The following is a 19,541-nucleotide window of genomic DNA, read 5'->3' as shown; positions in this document are numbered from 1 at the left end:
CTGTGTGAGCGTCACTAGAATAGTTACGGTAGTCAACTGCTAACATTAGCTAGCTATGTTTCATAACAGCCCGACCAAACGCGACGAACGGCCGCGTTCCTCTCCGCTTTTCAGTAATACTCACATCACTTCGCGTCTCGGGCGCCAAACATAGAACAAAATGAAAGTATTTACTTTAGTCGTAGCTTTGAACGTTGTCAAATTCCGCCGAGCAGCTGACGACCTTCTGCTGCTAAATAAAACGCCGGTGGGACAAAGTGTTCCTTTCTTCTCTTGGAAGGATCAGCTCAAAGGCAAACAGTGACCCCTGCTGTCCTGGAGGATATTAGCAGCTATTAGCACATTCCGGGTCAACTTCGAGTTTCTTTTTCAAAAAAATTATAGTTTTTCACATATTAAGCAATTTCGTCAATTTGTCAAGCTACAGACTCCATCTTAGTCTTCAAACGCTCATTAACTGCTGCTCTGTCAAACCTGTATTCACAGTGTTCTCATTCTGAATCGTCTCCGCGCGCCAGGCTCTCAGAGTTGCAGTGGTTTTTGAGGTCTCCTCTGCTGTTACCATGGTGACAGGCTGACACACAGAGGCATACAAAGCAGCCATATTTGTAGTCTTTATCAGACTTTAAGCATTACATCTGTCATATTGATGATCCTTCAGCTGGATACTACTTTTCCACATTAAACTCACACAGCCTGAGCTTCTTATAGTCTGATGGTTTTATTCCAGCCTCAGACCGTTCATATGGTTTATTCACAGGCTATTCTTTAAGGTCATTCAGCTCTTTCTTTTTCATATCTTCTCTTCCTAATATTCAAAGATTTAATATTTCTACTTTTCAAAAATAAGAGCTTCATCTTTTTAAATTCTTACCTGTGTTTTAGCAAGTTAAATTCAGATTGCAGATTCTCCAGCAATTCAGATCAATCCTTCACATCAGCATTCAAAGCTTCAGCTGCAGTGATCAAACTTGCATTTTCTTCAGGAAATGCTTTTCTAGTTTTATTTTATTTTATTTTGATATATATTCCAAAATAAAAAAATAGCTATGGCTTGAACTGCCCTGTAAAGTCAATTGTCCATAACATATTACATTATTACAAATACATTAATAAGAACAGAATTTACACCCTTTATTTGAGATTATCCTAAATATCAGAACGCCTTTACTTGTTTGTTAGTATTCTGAAGGTTTATCCCAGTACTGCTCTTTTTACAACAATATTAGAAATATAGCAGTTGTTAATTGTCTTATTTCCTGAGACCTGAAATAATTGAATTGACTCCTCATACAAAATAAAATCATTTAAATGAGTCATATTCATATTTTCGCCACCACTGTAAATACAGACTGCTATTCGCCTTTTCAACCACATGGGGCCGCCATTTTACCCGAGGAGGCGAAAAACAGACCGCCACGCCTGTAGGCGGAGCCGCACAGTCGTAGCCAGTATCGTCAGACCAGACACTGGATACAGACAACAACAGTGACAGATCGAGACCGCATTTCTGTTTGCAATCAGCTATGGGTGTAGTCTGAGTAGTGGAGACATTAGCGCACCGCAATATACCTCGAAGTTTTATCCTCATGAAGGAGCTCCGTCCTGGCTGAGTTTGGGAGATGGGAGTACTCAACATTGCAGACCAGGTACGCTGGAAAGAAAGCGCTCCGTGTTTGTGGCGCAGTCTATTTGCTGGAAAAATCCTCTTGTGCGCAACGTCTTCTACCCGAACGACTTGTTTTCGATCCCGCTTTCCTGGCGGTGCACGCTGATTTATAGCTACTATCTGCACCCCGGGGCTTGAACTCCTTGTGATCAGCGATGCTAGTCGTTGATACGGTAACGTGTAGTTTTCGGTGCACTGGTGTTAGGCCCTGCTCTGGGGCCGGGCCAGCGCTGTGGCGGAATTAGCTAGCAAAGCCGTTTGGCTAGCTGACGTCAGGGCTGAGGAGCGGGCCTGCAGGCCTCGGCCGAGGCTCGGTGTATCTGCTGGAGGCGAAGCGAGAATTACATGTTGTTTCTTACACTACACGTATTAAATAGAACATATAGCGCCATCTTTGTTTATTTGATTCAAACACAGATCAGCTAAAGGCTTTGTCCTGCACGAATAAACCGGAGGGTGACGTGGATCCGTCGCTCCGGATCAGCCTTAACGTGATTTTATGCAACGTTATATCTTAACTGGGATTTGTGTGTTGCAGCCTCCTCTGGTCCAGGCCATCTTCAATCGTAATGCTGAAGAAGTTCAACTATTATTGCACAAAAAGGAGGATGTCAATGCACTGGTATGTTTGTATCTATGTCAGTATTAATGACCAATGTTCAGCTTAAAAATAAATCATCATTGTGACTGGCCGCAGGACCCGGAGCGCCGCACGCCACTTCATGCTGCTGCCTGTGTGGGTGATGTCCATATAATGGACCTGCTCATCGAGTCAGGTGAGGGATGGATGCACGTTTGACATGTGCTGTGCAGCTGTTAACACCTGCAGCATCCTTGTAACCTCCTGTTTTTAATGCCTTCCAGGTGCCAGTGTAAATGCTAAAGACCATCTATGGTTGACCCCGTTGCACAGGGCAGCTGCTTCCAGAAATGAAGTAAGATAGAAGCTCATCTCAAAAGACGTTAATACTGTCTCAGTCAGATGACGTCATCTTTTAATTCCTCGGTTATTGTAGTACTCATGTTGAAATGCAGAGAGGACAGGAGTAGATGTTTTAAGCCGTGGTGATTGTGTCCTCAGAGGGTAGTGGGTCTGCTGCTGAGGCGCGGAGCCGAGGCGAATGCACGAGACAAGTTCTGGCAGACACCGCTGCATGTGGCCGCTGCCAACCGTGCCACACGCTGCGCAGAGGCCCTGCTAACCCAGCTGAGCAACCTGAACATGGCGGACCGCACTGGACGAACCGCCCTGCACCATGCGGCTCAGAGTGGGTTCCAGGAGGTGAGTTGAGAACAGTCCTTCTCTACTGAGATTCCTAAAACGGCTCAACAGCTAAACGGCTTGTTTTACAGATGGTGAAGCTGCTGCTGAACAAAGGGGCCAACCTGAGTGCCATCGATAAGAAAGAGAGACAGCCCATCCATTGTGCTGCGTACTTGGGTTAGCAGTTTTCTTCTTGCCAACACTTCACACCTTTTCATTGTCAGGTCGCAATAAAAGCTTCTGTTGTCTCTGGTGGAGCTCACTCAGCCGAAGAACAAACCACAAGTCACTGAATGCACCAGTCATTTAATGTGTGATGAAGGTGACGCTGACAGATTTCTCCTTCTTTGTTTCCCACAGGACACTTGGAAATCGTGAAGTTGCTGGTTTCTCGCAGTGCTGACAAGAGCTGCAAGGACAAGCAGGGCTACACACCGCTCCATGCTGCTTCTGCAAGTGGTCACATCGAAATTGTAAAGTACCTACTGAGGATGGGGGCAGAGGTGAGTGATGGCCCGTTCGTTTTTAAGCCGTATTTCCAGGAACTTTCTGATCTTACGTCACGTTTGTGTCCAACTCTCAGATTGATGAGCCCAACGGCTTTGGAAACACTGCGCTCCATGTGGCCTGCTACATGGGCCAGGAGGCTGTGGCTACAGAGCTCGTGAACCATGGAGCTAATGTTAACCAACCCAACAAGTGCGGCTACACCCCTCTGCACCTGGCTGCCGTGTCCACCAACGGTGCCCTCTGTCTGGAGTTGCTGGTCAACAATGGGGCAGATGTCAACCAGCAGGTAGCAGAGGAGCAGTTCTGTGCCTGATAATACTCTATAGATTTAGTATATGTATAGTGTTTTAGTTTGACTGCTGTCAAAGATTAATGTCCTTTAGACATGTCATCGTAGATTTCACATGAGATATTTATATATATATATATATATATATATATATATATATAATTGTAGTGAAACTCACAGCAGGTGTGGGTGTGGAGGAAAAAAAATTACTGAACTGCTTCTCTTCCTGCATATAGAAACACTTGGAGTGTAACTGTGCAGCGTGGCAAATTTATCTTACCCATAGCTGCCAGCGATGACAACGTTCTTATAGAAAGGATTTCTTTAATAATTCTAAGAATTCCTCTGTTTATAGCACACCGTACTTTGAGAAAATAACTCGGGGCTAGTGGAAAGCAGGTCCTGTCACTTCAAATGGACGTTAAAAGAAAACCTCAGAAAGAGTGTGTACATCATAGCATGACTTGTCTGTCAGTTCTGTTTGAGATGACTGTGTTCTGTTTGGTATCCTCTGCAGAGCAAAGAAGGAAAGAGCCCCCTGCACATGGCAGCCATTCACGGACGCTTCACACGCTCTCAGATCCTCATTCAAAACGGTAAGGATGACTTTGCTGGTTGAGTGCTCGGAGCAGCCTGTTGTTCTCCACCCTAATGGACATTTGATTCACTTTCTCTTCCTTAATTTCCTTTAGGTGGGGAAATTGATTGTGTGGATAAGTATGGCAATACTCCTCTCCACGTTGCTGCTAAGTACGGCCACGAACTGCTGATCAGCACTCTGATGACTAACGGAGCAGACACGGCCAGGTACCGGGCTAACTTTAAGTGGTATCATAATATTAAAATCTGGACATGAGGTTGTAAACATGCTTTGAAGCCCAACCGTACGATAAACGATCCATGCTTTGAGAGTGTTGAGTATAAGTGAAGTCAAATCAATGGTGACACAGTCCTGTATGTATATATAATACGTTTTCCCCGCAGACGTGGGATCCATGGAATGTTCCCCTTGCACTTAGCTGTGCTGTACGGGTTTTCAGACTGTTGTCGCAAGTTACTCTCCTCAGGTTTGTTGCATTCACATCTCCTTACTCTTCTGTGTGTGTATGCACTTTAACACACCGTCTGTGCTCCTCACTGCAGGTCAGCTGTATAGTATAGTTTCATCTATGAGTAAAGAGCATGTACTATCAGCTGGGTTTGACATAAACACCCCTGACAACTTTGGGAGGACCTGCCTACACGCTGCAGCCTCTGGAGGGTAAGAGATGGAATCTGCTTTAGTCTTGGTGAATGAGAAATGTCTGTTACACCAAGGTAACTTCTGCTCATGGTCACCTGTCTCTACAGAAATGTTGAATGTCTGAACTTGCTCCTAAGTAGCGGTACCGACTTGAATAAGAGGGACATAATGGGAAGGTGAGTCGTCTTTCATGATGCCTGTTTTATTGCTTGGGTTTTCTAGGTAAAAGTGACTCCACTGTCTCTTCACATGATACTCTTTAGGACTCCGTTGCACTATGCGGCTGCTAATGGGAGGTACCAGTGCACTGTGACCCTGGTGAGCGCTGGCGCTGAGGTCAATGAGCCTGACCAGACAGGCTGTACTCCCCTGCACTACTCTGCCGCCTCCCAAGCCTTCAGCAGGTTGGAAGCTTGTTCCTCCTCCCTCTCCTCCTTCTGTGTTCTCTCTGAAATGGCAGAAACGACACAAGCCACCAAATTCTGTCCAAGTCTGTCAAAAAACCCTTACTGGACACTGATTGGTTCCTTCATCTGACAAATGGCTTGTGGGTTGTTAATATTCATCAACAGTTGGTGAACAAAAAAAGTTTTCTGCCAGTACTGATTCTGCAGTTTGGAGTTTCTTCTGAGCAGCTGCAGGTGTTCCTGCCTGTTCTCTACACTAGGAGAAGTTGGTTGAAACGGATCATGTCTTGTTCTTTTCAGAGCCGATCGTCATTTTTCTGGGAACCATCAGAATGACGAGGATGAGGCAAAGGAGTCGTACTTGTGAGTTTTATTTATTTATGTCCTTGCAGCCTTACTTACCTGAGACCAACCTGACAGTAACTGAGGTGCATGTTGACCACAGAGGCTCTTTCTGAAACACTGTTGTGTTGTCTTTTTATAACAGCTGCTTGGAGCATCTTTTGGACAATGGTGCTGATCCATCAATGGTCAATTCAAAGGGTTACAGTGCTGTTCACTATGCAGCGTACCATGGCAACAAACAGAACCTGGAGCTGGTGAGTTTTGCCTTCTTTTAGCTTTGATTGGTTGTTTTACAGCTTTGGACACTGATCTGTTTTCCTTCCAGCTTCTGGAGATGTCCTTTAATGCACTAGGAGACATAGAGAGCAGCATTCCAGTCAGTCCACTACATCTTGCTGTGAGTGTTGTGCACGGGGGGGGCTCTGCATCCACTAAATGCAAAGATGTGACCACCTTCCTCTGTTCCCTCAGGCTGATAAGGGCCACTGGCAGGCGCTGCGTGTGCTCACAGAGACTGCAGCCTATGTGGACATGCAGGATGCTGCAGGCCGCTCCGTGCTCTACCTGGCTGCAGAGAAAGGCTACGTGCGCTGCGTGGAGGTGCTTTTGGCTCAGGGGGCTTCTTGTCTCCTCAATGACAACCATCTCATGTGGACTCCGATTCATGTTGCAGGTATGCGTGTCTCAGCAAATCATCAGTTTCTGGTCGGATTTATACCCCAGAACTCATGTTGTTGTGATTTGCTTTCCTTTTCCAGCTGTCAATGGTCACTTGGACTGCTTGCGTATGATGGTTGACTATGGGGAGGAGGGCGATCTCACTAATGTGGCAGACAAAATGGGCCAGTGAGTTTTTGTTCTTATAAAAAGGAGGATCATTGATCATGATCATGATCATGTGATCATTCGTGTTTTAAAATGCTTATACATTGTGAATCCTGTCTCCACTAGGACCCCTCTGATGCTTGCTGTTCTGGGAGGTCACACCGACTGTGTCCACTACCTGCTAGAGAAGGGTGCCCTGCCAGATGCCAAGGACAAGAGGGGCAGTACAGCGTTGCACAGAGGGGTATGTCAACATCTACTATTGCAGTAGACGGCTAAAATGTTTTGCTCTTATCACCCTGTTTAAATATAGATGCTGCCGTTATCCTGGGAGGGCAGCACAGTGTTGCAGTAGTCAGAAGGTTCTGGCTCTGAACCAGCTGCAGTCTTAATGTGTGGAGTTTGCATGTTTTCTGTGGGGGCTCTGGCTTCCTCCTCCCACAGACCAAAGACATGTGTAGGTGTAAACATGAGGCAGAATCGTTGTTTTGGCTCTTTGTAATAGGCTTTTCAAGGCTTATACAGGAAACCTGGTTTACTAGAAATATACAGCATCTTATTAAAAGAGATCAGGGGACACTAGGGGGCACTGGATTGACACAAAACGGCTTAGTCATAGATTTGAACTCATTTCAATCATAATGTAATTGTTGCTGTGTTTATGTTGGTGGATTTTTTTTCTCACTACCCGTCACTGGTCCATGCACAGGCGGTGTTGGGCCATGATGATTGTGTGACAGCCCTGCTGCAGCACAAAGCTTCTGCGTTATGTCGGGACACCCAGGGTAGGACACCGCTGCACTACGCCGCATCGAGAGGCCGCACAGAGATCCTGGCCATGGTGGTGCAGGCCGCCATGGCAACAGACCCGCAAGATAAATTGCTGGATAACAAACAATACACCCCATTACACTGGGCTGCTTACAAAGGTTTGCTCAGTTTAATCATCTGGAAACTCTTCTCTGAAACTAAACGTTGCAATAAATTACTGCAGCATCTGCTGTCTCTGACACGCACGTGTTTGTTCACAGGGCATGAAGACTGTTTGGAGGTTTTACTTGAATTTAAAACATTTATTCATGAAGAGGGAAACCCTTTCACCCCCCTGCACTGTGCTCTGTGAGTAGCATGTACTCTAATTACTTTGATAGAAAAAAACCACACTGATCAGGTGTGAACGAAATCATAATTTCATTATCTCTGTTGTCTCACACGTAGGATGAAAGGCCACAGCTGTGCTGCAGAGAGGCTGCTGGAAACGGCTGGGGTCCACATGATTAACACCAGAGATGCCAAAGGAAGGTAAGGGTGCAGAACAAAAGGCTTTATTGGTTCATTTAGGTAGGACAAAGGCATAGACCAGGTGTATTTTTCATCTGCGTCCATACTTGTTGATCCAGATAGCAGAAGGTAGAAGGCCTCTTTAGCCTGATGTTCCTGTCTCTGTAGGACCCCGCTGCATGCTGCTGCATTTGCTGAGGATGTTGCGGGACTTCAGCTGGTGCTTCGCCATGGAGCAGACATCAATGCTGTGGACAAAAGTGGACGGTCTGCTCTGATGGTGGCTGCTGACAAGGGACACAGCGGCACTGTGGGTAAGTCGTGTACCTATAGTTGAATTCTTCACAGCTTCTGTTTGTAAGGGAACTGTAAAAACCGAGAGAGACCTGCCTGAACCTCCTCCCTGGCAGGTCCTTCCAGCTCAGGAGATGCCAAAGGCTCCATGTACTCTGCTATTAGTGACAGTCTGTCTCCATTCCTCTCTTATACCCCGTTCACACTGGGGGAAAAATCTGGAAGGGATTGGGGCCTATCCAGATGTGTTTTTTCTGAGTGTGAACACCTCGAATCCGGCTGTATCCAGTTTGATTTCAATCCGGCTGGATCTAGCCGGCACCATGCTACTTCCGTGCGCACACGCGGTCCTACCGCGGTCTGAACGGACTCTGTATGTTACGAGGCGCCACCTAGTGGTTTGGAGGACAGCAAACACGCTGGATGAAGCCAGACTGTGTACTAGCCAGATTTGAAAATAGGTCTGAACGCATCCAGCTTAAAGGCTGTCTGGGCTCAATCCTACTCTAGCTGGAATGACTTTCTCCAGTGTGAACAGGGCCTAAATAGTCAGTGTGGGACATTTGTATTTGCATAAATGTCATTGTGTCTTGTTGTCCAGCCATCCTCCTTCACCGGGCCAAGGCTGACCTGACACTGCTTGATGAGAACAGGAACACTGCCCTGCACTTGGCCTGCAGCAAGGTACAGATCAGTGATTCATGACATCTTAAAAGGCAGAGCTTCACTGTTGCTTCTAAGAAAAATACACCGGTGTTGAGTTGATACAGTTCATTCAGTGATTAATTCAGCCTGTCATTTCATTTTGCTCCTCAGGCCCATGAGATGTGCGCCCTGCTGATTCTGGGCGAGATCCACAGTCCCACTCTCATAAACGCCACCAACAGTGCTCTGCAAATGTGAGAACCTAGAAACTCTTTCAAACCCATGATTGATTTGGGGACAAAGAATGCTTTTGGTTATCTGGGAATAGGCCAGACGCCATAAACACTGTGAATATTTAAAATGTTCTTGGTAATTGTCCAGTTCTTCACATCATGCCTGACAAACACCGTGTGCTGTATAACTGCTCACTGTTGCAGTAGCAGAAGCACAGGTGTCAATAATTTAATTAGCCATGGCTCATTGGTGCAGTACTGTGCCATCATTAGTTCTATTAGTAACAGCTGATGCCAGATGTAGTGGACCGAACACTTCCGTTGATGAATCTCTCAAAATATGTATTTTTTTTCTATGTGATCTAAATTGAAATTGCATTAGTGACAGTCGGCGTGCTCTTCCCTCAGGCCCCTCCATCTTGCAGCACGCAACGGCCTGGCTACGGTGGTGCAGGCACTGCTGAGTAGAGGAGCCACGGTGCTGGCTGTGGATGAGGAAGGTAAGTCGTGAATTATGTGTTTCCAGTCGGGCAACGCTATGGAAAATGCTGCGTTATATGGTTAATAATGTTGACAAGGAAAGCTGAAAGCTTATTTTTTAGAGGGGTGTCTGAAGTCGAGTGCTCGTGTGCATGTGTTTATGTGGGCAGCAGTGGCGCAGCGGTATAGCAGGGTTGTCCCGTAATCGGAAGGTTGGTGGTTCGATCCCAACTCCTCCCTAGTCACTGGTGTGTGTCCTTGGGCAAGACACTTTACCTGCATATCCACCAGTGTACTCACTGGTGTATGGCGCTCTTTGCTGGGCTACCTTGAGCAATTTCCCCATTGTGGGACTAATAAAGGTTTCAATTATTATTATTATTATTATTATGTGGGTGTGGGGTACATTTTTGTTACAAAACAGCCCTGCGTGATGTTTTTCTACTTGTCACTGAAGCTTCTGAGAGCTCTGAGCTGTTGGAGCTGTGTTAGTGGGAAATGGCTGAAATGTGCTTAAGGTCTGGTGTGTTCTGAAATCCATAACAATAGATTTTTGGCTGTTTTGGGTAAAGATAACAAGCATTGATTGCCTTAAAGGTTGTAGTGGTAAACATTTTTGTAAACGTTATCATTCATTTAAGCTGGATCCATACTCCACGAGAACAGAGAACTCGCTCCTCGCTGCTGACGTTCCGCCCACAAAATGACGTCGTTTTTCTCTCAGAGCCTGTTCTGCAGCTCTCTCGGACACATGGCCCGGCAGAACTTTTTCTCTCAGTGCTGTGCGAGAACATTTGTGTGATTGGTTGGAAGTTAGTGGGCGTGATGAATGTGGAGAAGCCAAGAGCCTCTTCAGGTGCAGAACACACAGACAGAAGGAGGAAGCACAGCGACGATGGACAGTTTAGATGAGCAGCTGGCAAACAGCTGCTGGAAGGAGAAACACGGTGCACAGAGAGAGTCTGTCCACAAGGTGGCGCTAAAAATTAATCCCAGTATTGATCACGGTGTTACATTAAACCCCGGGGATGTATTATTGCAGACGGTCATCCACACGTTCACAGAGATAAACTCACACAGACCAGAGGTCTGCTGCAGTCAGCTGCACTGATCTTCTATCTGTTGTCAGCTGTGCGCCCTCTGCCCTGAACATGATCAGCTCGTTAGGACAGGTAACCATGACTGGTTGCATTGCATTGTCGACCTTTTGACGTGCGCTGCGTGGGCGGGCCGTATGCACACACACGTATGGTACCTAGTATTGTACCTCCATGCCGACACAAACTTTTTTTTTTACTCTTACCACTCGTGGAGCTAAGAGCAAGTTCTGTTGGAAATGTCTTGGTCTCATTATGAGGCTAGTTACTCACTAATGTGTGCATGTAGTGCACAGTGAGTTTGTAGTGAGCAGCAACAGGTTGAGTTGTGAAAGGACAACAGCATGGATTGAAGTGACACACGTAGCTTTGCTAATGACACAGTTTGAGGCTGGACTAACATATTTATGTGATGCACTAAGTGGATGTATTGATGTCCTGCAGGCCACACCCCCGCTCTGGCCTGCGCTCCCAACAAGGATGTGGCTGACTGCCTGGCTCTGATCCTCTCTACCATGAAGCCTTTCCCCCAGCGGGACCCTTCCTCCTGCTCCTGCTCCTCTCCCACGGTCTCCCCCTCCCCGGGTCTCAACTTGCTGAAGCACTGCGGCATCACCGCCGCCTGCGCCCCGCTGCCCAGCAACGGCCTCCACAACGGCTACGTCAAAGACCGCCACGGTGCACCGGTTGGCCTGGACGGCTGTCTGTCTGAGTGAGGTCAAGCGCCCCACCACCCCCCCTTCAGCCAGCTGCTATCACCATCATCACCACCAGGGGGCGACTCCCTTTAACATGGCCCCAGAGGACCAGGAGAGCACCCGCCCACATGTCTGTTCTCTGTGTATGTATGTGTTTGTGCGTCTGTGTGTGCGTGAGTGTTTGGTCTTCTCTTGAGGTGCAGTCAAACCTAATATGCAATTAGATCCCATTCCTCCATCTCCTAGTAGTGCTTAATACGTAGAGGCAGATTTCTCTACAAGGTCACTGGATGAAGTGTGGCATTCGAAACAAACACTAGCAATCTGGCCATCGCTAAACCATTTAACCCTTTAAGATCATGTTGACATAATTATATAACCAACATCTAAAAGCATGGAAATGTCTGTATCCTCAGCTGTCTTTCATATCATTCAGTATAAAAATCATATCATCTTAATCAGTTGTGGTGACCTTGTAGAGGAACATACAGCCTTCCCAAAAGAATGATCAAAGAGTTTCTTACTTTGTTTTTTGATATTTTTTCTGTTTTTTTTTTCTTTAATTGTCCGTTAGCCTAGATTTTTATGAAGGAACCACACAAGGGAAAAAAAAAACGAAATTTTGCGTAAGAGTGCAATGCTTGTGTACTACAGTACAATCTGAAATTTGGAAAAGGGTCACAAAGATGTTAATTCCATAGTGTACTTTAAATGTGCGGCCTAGATTCGTTTGGCATTTTAAGATAATTTGGTAATGCTGCTGAATTACATTAGCATGTCTCCTTCCAAAGGAGAGCCATGTTCGGGTCAGCGTCGGAACATCGAGTTGTTCTTGATGCTGACTTCATTTTTTTAAAAGATGCTAAATAAGTGTTTGTTAAGCTAGAATGTTTCTAAGCATATAAGTTATGACCAAAGTTGATCAACACTACTATGGCTATAAATTATTTATTTGAGATGAACTGTACTGTATAGAGAAAGACAATAGATCTCGATATACCTCGTCAACTCGTTTAGCAGCTGCTTCATCTTCACCCAGGGTCCGTAGGCCTAATTGTTCTCTTTTTGTAGGACTGGAGAACTACTGTAGGAATAGTGACTGACTGAGGCCTTGTTTATTTCTAGATGAAGGCTTTACTAGTAATATCTGCCAACAACACCTCATCGAAGCATCATATATCTGAGCACATAAATGAACAAGCCATTTCAATTGATTTCCCATCTCTTGAACAGTGTTTTTTTCTTTTAGAAAAGGTTTCAGAATTGGAATGGCCTGCATATTGAAAGAGAGCAATCAGTTTTGGGTTTAATGGTGTTTTTGTTCTTTGTGTTTCTGAAGTTGAACCTGCCATCAGCATCGTGGTTTAAACGAGCTCTCATGTTTCTTGGAGCTGGTGAACTAGTCTTAAGCATCAAAATAGCTTCTATATATATATGTATACATACATACATATATAGCTCGACTTCTGGTTGGTGATCAATTTGAACTTTAAATAGTATTGTCTGCTATTTTTATTGGGCAGTTTTCAAGCAATATTTTCTTTTGGCCTTTTTTGTTTAGCGTTGTTGAATAGACAATCACTGTCACAAGGGCTTTTGTTTCCCTGGAATGTGTTTCTTTGAATTTTTTTTTCTGGTTTTTATTATTTCATGAAAAAATTACCTAAAGACTAAACGAATGGCTCTGTGTGTGCCGGGCATTTTACTGTCAGTGTCAACACAAAATGCACTGGATTGCCTTTATGGCATCTCATGAAATGCCTTTTGACCCATGCCTTCCGTAACACATCATTTCAGCTGGATTGCTTAATGGCAGAGTGTGACGAGCCCTGGATCTGGTCACGTTTCCACCCGTTCGAAAGCAACGACATTGAACCTTAGTTGCACCCACAGTATTTAGTGGTGGGGGGGAATGGTCGGCATATCTTTTATGACCCGGCAGCATCAATGACCAGGGAGTGGATTATCCCCAATAGAATCAAACAGGGCTCAGAGGAAAGGAGCGGGATCGTTGCTTAGGCCAATACCTGTTGTTGTTTAGATTTCAGGAATAGCAGAAATCCAAATATGTGCTTATTGGTGTTCATTTCGTCGTCTCCTCATCCCGTTTCTGGTACTAAGCATACTAGATGATTGTATCGGACCACTAGAGCTGTTTGTGACTTTTAGATGTTATATCTATGCTTTTGTTGTTGTTGTTGTTTTGAAGCCATCTGCTGGTGGTGAACTTACACTGAGTCAGATTGTTTTCATTGGCGCGATAGCTTCATATCCGCTGGTAATGAAGTGGCACAATTGCACACATTAGTTGACTGGATGAGAGATGAGGACCTAGACTAGGCTGTGTTGTTTAGTACCCCTAACAAACAAAGGCTTTCACATTATTGTATTTAACTTTTTTTTCTATAACTGACAAAAATCCATTGATCAACATCGATTTCTCAAGTTTGCCGTGTAGATTTGTAGCTGGAATTTCATCCACCTCCAAGCTGATTGGTGAACCCCAGCCCTTTGTTCTGGATTAGAATCATGCCAACTAACACTATTGATACTGGGGATAGGTACATATTATTGTAATCTCAGGATCTGTGCTGAAACAGCCGGCAGAATTTATTAATCCAGTCTCCGCAGGATGATTATGTCTACAGGTTTGTTTTTTTGATGGGATGTTCCATAACTTAATTCCTTTTAAATCCTAATCCCACAGCACTTAATTAGATAGTCGAGCACGCACTTTAGTACATTCAGGTTCTAAGTGTGCAAAACAAGGCAGAGGTAATGTATGTACTTATGTTTACATGCATGTGTGTTGCTGCTGATTACAGGAAGGTAGGGTTAGAAAAGAAGAGCAAAGGCTGCAACAGAAACTTGTACTCTAACAATGCATTATTTAAATAATAAAAAAAGTGTCTCTAAGCACTTCGGGACAGTGTCCGCTGCCCGCCGACTTGTTTGCGTTACCTATTCCTGGGGCAGACGGCCCAGAAAAGTGACAAGGTTACATTACCCAGCCTACTGTTAACCACACAGACCACGGCCTAAGTCACTTTAAAGTCAGTCCGGTGAACAGACACCTCAGGCGGGCTCCTCCAAACACTCTCTACATACTCTCTGCCATCTGTAGGTGCTGTCAGGCCAGCCTGTTCAGGCAGGGATTTTTCCTCTCTCTCTCTTGTGATGTCCTTTTCTGACCAGTAAATGGAGCCATGGCCCCTTTTGCAATGTGTTGTAACACAGTATTCTTATTATACATGCTCTGTTTTTGTTTTTGTTTTTTGTGTACTAGTGATAACTTGAGTGATTGTGCATGGAGCTAGGATCACAACTTTGATATAGCAAAGAGTAAACAAATGGAGCATATACAATATATATATCTGGAGTCAGAAAGCAATGAAAGGTCCAACTGTAGCAATAGCGCGCGTGTGTGTAATAGTGTGCAGCACAAATATTGCACTGCCATCCATTTAGGCCAATTCAGTAAATCATAGCATACATGCCAATGGAAGATTTAAAAAAAAAAGCGGGTTAGATGTCACAATCTTTGGTCACAAATACGGCCTGTTTGCCAAAATGTGTTGCAGGGGGGGGTAGAAAGCCCCTCTTGGTAAAGCAGCAATGGATTTATGCATATGTTCAAGCAGTTTACAGTCTGACCATCAAATCTGAGCCATGAATTTTCTGACTGAAATGAATGTAGGGTCAGTTTAGAGCAGGACAGATGTTTTTTTTCCCGACTTTAAACTGTTGCTCTTCATTTGTCGTGCATAGATACGATTATACAGGTAGCATGTAGTTAAATAATTCTCTACATATTATACAGTATGTGTAGTAGTCTTCCTGCATCAAAGGGTTTTTGGCATATTATCTCTGGCATTGTGAATATCACTTCTCTTTCTCTATGCGTCAGTGTAGAGCGTAGCCTACAAGGTAAAACAGAGGACAAGAGTTCAGATGAATTCAACACTCATGTTCATCCATCCATTCCATTGAGATTGCCTTACAGTACAGAAAACACAACAAGGAGGGACATAAAGGTCTACAGTAGATATGATCACACATACTCGTAAATAGCCTATATTTGACAGAAATGCACCTAAGCTACACCCATTTAGTGCCATAGAAACCTTGATTTGCCTTTAGACATGAATCATATTTACTCGGTAACATTCAGACATAGGCAGGATTATCAGTTTTTGTGTTTGGAGCTGCATGTCTTTTCACCAATTATAGTAGAAGAACTGTATAAATATTTGCATGGGAAATCAGTACTTAAATGCAACTGTTCCGTTAGAATGTTGCTGTTGGTAGAAGTCTGTTTTATAATTGGACTTTCTTTGGGGAGATTATAGTTATAGTCCCTTTGGTATTGGCAGAGCAATCCCTAGGTTGTGTGTTAACAAGACGGTTTATAATGTGTGTTACCAGGAAAAAAAACAATTTTGATGTCTAAAAAAAAAAAAAGCTGGGTGTATACAGTATGAACTGATTTGCCTCGATGGATGTCTTGGTTCTTACTTGAAGTTAACGGCAAATTTCACTTCTCTGATCCACTGTTGAGCCTTTTGCCTTAAAAGCTGAAAAAAAAGAAAAAAGAAACGGACACCTGGCAGTACCTGGTACGTCACACCACCTGTAGATTATGCTGCTTGGTGAAGATTGCTAGAGAAAAAATGAAATTGGCAGATTTTGGTCTTACAGACGTCTTTGGGAGTCCAGAAGCACACTAATAAATGGAGGTAGCACACGTCTCAAGGTTGCCATGGTGCAGAGATTGTTGCGAGAGGTTGGGATGTCGCCATATTTTCCACTGTGAATGAATGAATTGAGAATTCACTCGTAAACAATCAACTCTTGGCGTCTGTGTGTTTTTTCAGAGCCAAATGACACCGGGGATAAAAATATTCAGGCGGATGAGGAAATGTTTTGGTAAATGCTTGTACAGCTATGCTAACAAAGAGTTAAGACCTTGTGATCCATCTTGTCGTGGGCAGTGTCATCCTGCTTGGATGTATATCTGACGCGGAGGCTTTCGATCGGTGTCGGCAGATGTCTCATGTCTCCTCCCTTACGAGGCGCAGCCAGCTGCACCTTGTACTTTTTATTGGACCTGCAGTTTTACCTCATCAGTGCTGACATTGATTCTCTGTTCTTGTGTTTCCTTAGGCCAGTCGTGTAGAGTTCTGTCTTTTAGTGTGTGTGTGTGTGTGTGAGTGACTTTTCAACATGTGCGCATGTCAAACCCAAACATGCACAAACCCGTTTTTTCTACAACTGAAAACACTTCATTACAATCAACAGACGAGTCTGTTGCCTGGTGCACGTCACACAGAGTGAAGGGTCTGTCATGAGGTGGGGATGAAGGTAGCTATAAACCTTTACCTCTGTGAGTCAAGACGATGTGACACAAGCTAGTTTGACCGCTTTCCCTGCCTGAACGCTGGGTTATTGATCCCCTCCTCCTCCCACCAATAGGACCTGTGTGATATCGAGCACAGTGGTGGCATGGTGCCTTTTATTTGTTACTACCGAAAGGTACGGTCTTCCATTTGTATTTCCCAGAAGCCTTATAATGGGAAAAAAGAAATTTCACTGAACATACATGACTGCGGTAGAGGCCGCGCGTGCTCCCTCTGAGCATTAATAACTTCAACCCTGTGATCTGAGTCGAAGCAGGAACGAAGAAGCCTGACTCTGTTTTCATCTGGATTCCACTGAACACCCAGTGGCTGAGTGTGCTCCTGTTCAGGGCGGTGGAATAAGTTGCACATTTACTGATGCGATTTTTCGGGCACATCAAACATGGAATGGATGCGGATCAATAAGTTAGAAAGCACAAATCCAAAGAAGGCACCTCGGGGGCTCGGCTGGCTCTCCCAACAAATACAGAAGGAAAGAAGGGATTCAGACCAAAATCTAGGAGATGTGAGCAAACGAAGCGTCCGACTCATGAGGCTTGATTGTCAGTAACACATTCACTGTAGAAAAGACCGTTGTCTGGATTTTCAGCTTCTTCTGATTGTTCTTCTCATCTCGTGGGTATTAGTGAGTTCTCAGTGCAAACCCAGTGTGTGAAGTGATGCGGTACCTGCTGCTCACCATCAGAGTAGGGGAAAGTCGTTTGTTGTGACTGTTGCAAATTGCTAGTGGGGATTGTTTTGTGTTTTTAGGGTAGACTGACTACGAGGTTGCAGTAGTAGCTGTGTGCAGTGTTAATAACAGTGTGATCATACTATAGACGTGACGTAACATTTGTTGTCTTATTGAGGCATGAATCATCTTACTGAGCTGACCTCGTTTTGAAATAGACAAAAGATAAAAAGTGCAATAACCTTTTGTTTAACGTTGCTTCCTCAGTTGAGAAAACAAATATGATTTGATATTCCCTTTGTTTTTGTCACTCATCTGTAGCAAATGAAGGATTTCAGTGGTCCTCTTGTTTGTGCTCAGACAGGTGATAGTGGAGTGTGTGATATTCCATTCTTTAAAACTGTGATTAATATCCGACTTTAACAAGCTGCCTGCTCAGACAGAAGGACCGAGCACAAGTCGACTGACAGGTTTGAGTAGGTGTTTTTATTCTGGTGTGGACTTAGATCATGTTCATTTGCATGTGTAGATGTGTATATGCATCCTCTCTTCCTCCTTGAATGAAATAATGTTTTCTCAAAGAATCTTTAGACCTGCTGTCAGTGATGTATGCGGATAAAAGGAACATTATGAAATGCCTTATATTTGTTTTCAATGTTAAGCATTAAGGGTTCTTGCGTGCCCCCCCCCCCTTCAGCGTGTAGCCTAAAAAGCTTGTACAGTTCAGAAGTTTCATGAGATTTATATCTACTGTATAATAGCCTGTGTGTTTTCAGAACTTGTTACTTGGTGGTTTTAGAGAAACATTCCCCTTGAAAGTGCCGTTTGTTTTCACCAGCAGAAGGTGGGTGGGGGTGTATTCACACACAGGAAGACATGTTGGAAACACTTCCCGGTGTTTACTGTCCACCTGAATGACACGCAGTATTTGTGCGGGTGACCTGAGGCAGCGACCTTCTGACGGAGCACCTTATCCACTTGCTCTTTCTGTGAGCCCACAATGGAAGCAGGCTCTCACCGAGCGCGAGTCCTCTAAAGCAGAGCCATATCAGAGAATTTGCCCATTAGGAGCCCCCCTTTGAATGTGCTATTAGGAGTAGCCTACTGTAGAAAGGATGTATTCTGCATGTGCTGTGACGTGTTTTTTTAGTGATGGTCCCTTTTTTCATGCTGTTTATGTTTAGTCTGCTTCACTGTAGATGTCGCCACCTCATTGCTACTCACAAGCTATTAACAATCCTCTCACAACTGGACTTAAAGCAGGCGTGGATCTGCTGCTGAGGCAGCCTTATTCATTGCAAATTTAAAAACAGCAAAAGAGAGGGAGAGATGATGGGGTTGCCTGTTTTACTTTGAGTGGCTTATCTGAGGAAATACAAAGGAGCCCTTGTCATGAGCGGAAGGACTCTGAATCAGGGCGTGTGATGAGTTACAATCAAATAGTTTCACAGTGCACCTTCACTTAAATAAAAAAAAAAAAGGCTCGTCCACCCGACATTCCAAAGTTGATTTAATTTTCCACAGTCCTGTCCCTCTGAGTGAGGAACACCTTTTTGCTTTTTGCTGGTGAATGAAGTGGGCATGTGTGTCAATGACAGGGTTCCCTATGTTAGCCTAACGCTGATTACCTCATTTACAAATCTGCAAATATACTATTCTACTGTGTGTAAAGGAGTCAATGCCATCACCAGCAGCGGTGGTCTCCAGACCTGTGATGACAACAGGACCAATGAAGTTTCTCTTGTTGAAATTAGCCAACTTTAAAAACATATGACCAGTCTGGGAAAATAGGGTTATAAGACACCATTCAATTTTTTTTATTTTTTTAAGGCTAAATAGGCCTCTTCAGATTTCTTCGGTTAGTGAATCACCACAGCTGCTACCCCAGTCTGAAGCAGGAGCTTTCAGGAAATTTCAAGAAAATACAAATTCCACCTTGTTTTACAAAATAAAAGGTATGATCCTAATGTTACAAACTGCTCCACAGACTGGGATAGCAACTGTTGGCATTAGCATGGTTCCAGGAGCCGGCTATTTAAGTGAGCGATCATGTTAGCGTCACTTGCTGTTTTTCAGTAGCATTTCTCCTACCTCCTTGTTTTGCAGCCTTGAGTAATGTTTGTTTCACCACCTGTTCTGACTTAAAAGGATTAAAAAAAAAAAAATTCACAGTA

At 44.4% G+C, this 19,541-nt stretch overlaps 1 protein-coding gene across 1 annotated transcript; it reads left to right on the top strand.

Moving 5' to 3' along the window:
* The first annotated feature begins 1,457 nt into the window (after positions 1 to 1,457).
* ankrd52a (ankyrin repeat domain 52a) lies at positions 1,458 to 18,871 on the top strand. The gene is made up of 28 exons (XM_028410237.1): positions 1,458 to 1,649; positions 2,208 to 2,291; positions 2,367 to 2,445; positions 2,534 to 2,604; positions 2,751 to 2,951; positions 3,023 to 3,110; positions 3,294 to 3,436; positions 3,517 to 3,729; positions 4,250 to 4,328; positions 4,425 to 4,539; positions 4,717 to 4,799; positions 4,876 to 4,993; positions 5,083 to 5,151; positions 5,239 to 5,379; positions 5,683 to 5,745; positions 5,870 to 5,981; positions 6,053 to 6,124; positions 6,199 to 6,400; positions 6,486 to 6,573; positions 6,679 to 6,796; positions 7,262 to 7,481; positions 7,584 to 7,671; positions 7,771 to 7,854; positions 8,002 to 8,147; positions 8,729 to 8,811; positions 8,944 to 9,026; positions 9,414 to 9,505; positions 11,027 to 18,871. The coding sequence occupies exons 1-28, from the start codon at positions 1,623 to 1,625 to the stop codon at positions 11,296 to 11,298; spliced, it is 3,234 nt and encodes a 1,077-aa protein (XP_028266038.1). The 5' UTR covers positions 1,458 to 1,622; the 3' UTR covers positions 11,299 to 18,871.
* Positions 18,872 to 19,541: the final 670 nt, after the last annotated feature.

The sequence above is a fragment of the Parambassis ranga genome, chromosome 7 (assembly GCF_900634625.1).
Source record: "Parambassis ranga chromosome 7, fParRan2.1, whole genome shotgun sequence".
NCBI lineage: Eukaryota > Metazoa > Chordata > Actinopteri > Ambassidae > Parambassis > Parambassis ranga.
The sequence above is the reverse complement of the archived record's forward strand: the minus strand, read 5'-3'. Positions and strand labels throughout refer to the sequence as shown.

What these genes read in the sequence shown, in the direction of transcription:
- ankrd52a (XM_028410237.1), top strand. Translation starts at nt 1,623, where the DNA reads ATGGGAGTACTCAACATTGCAGACCAG. An exon ending in GGACCTGCTCATCGAGTCAG is followed by an intron (nt 2,446 to 2,533) that starts GTGAGGGATGGA and finishes AATGCCTTCCAG; the next exon opens with GTGCCAGTGTAAATGCTAAA. An exon ending in GGGACACAGCGGCACTGTGG is followed by an intron (nt 8,148 to 8,728) that starts GTAAGTCGTGTA and finishes CTTGTTGTCCAG; the next exon opens with CCATCCTCCTTCACCGGGCC.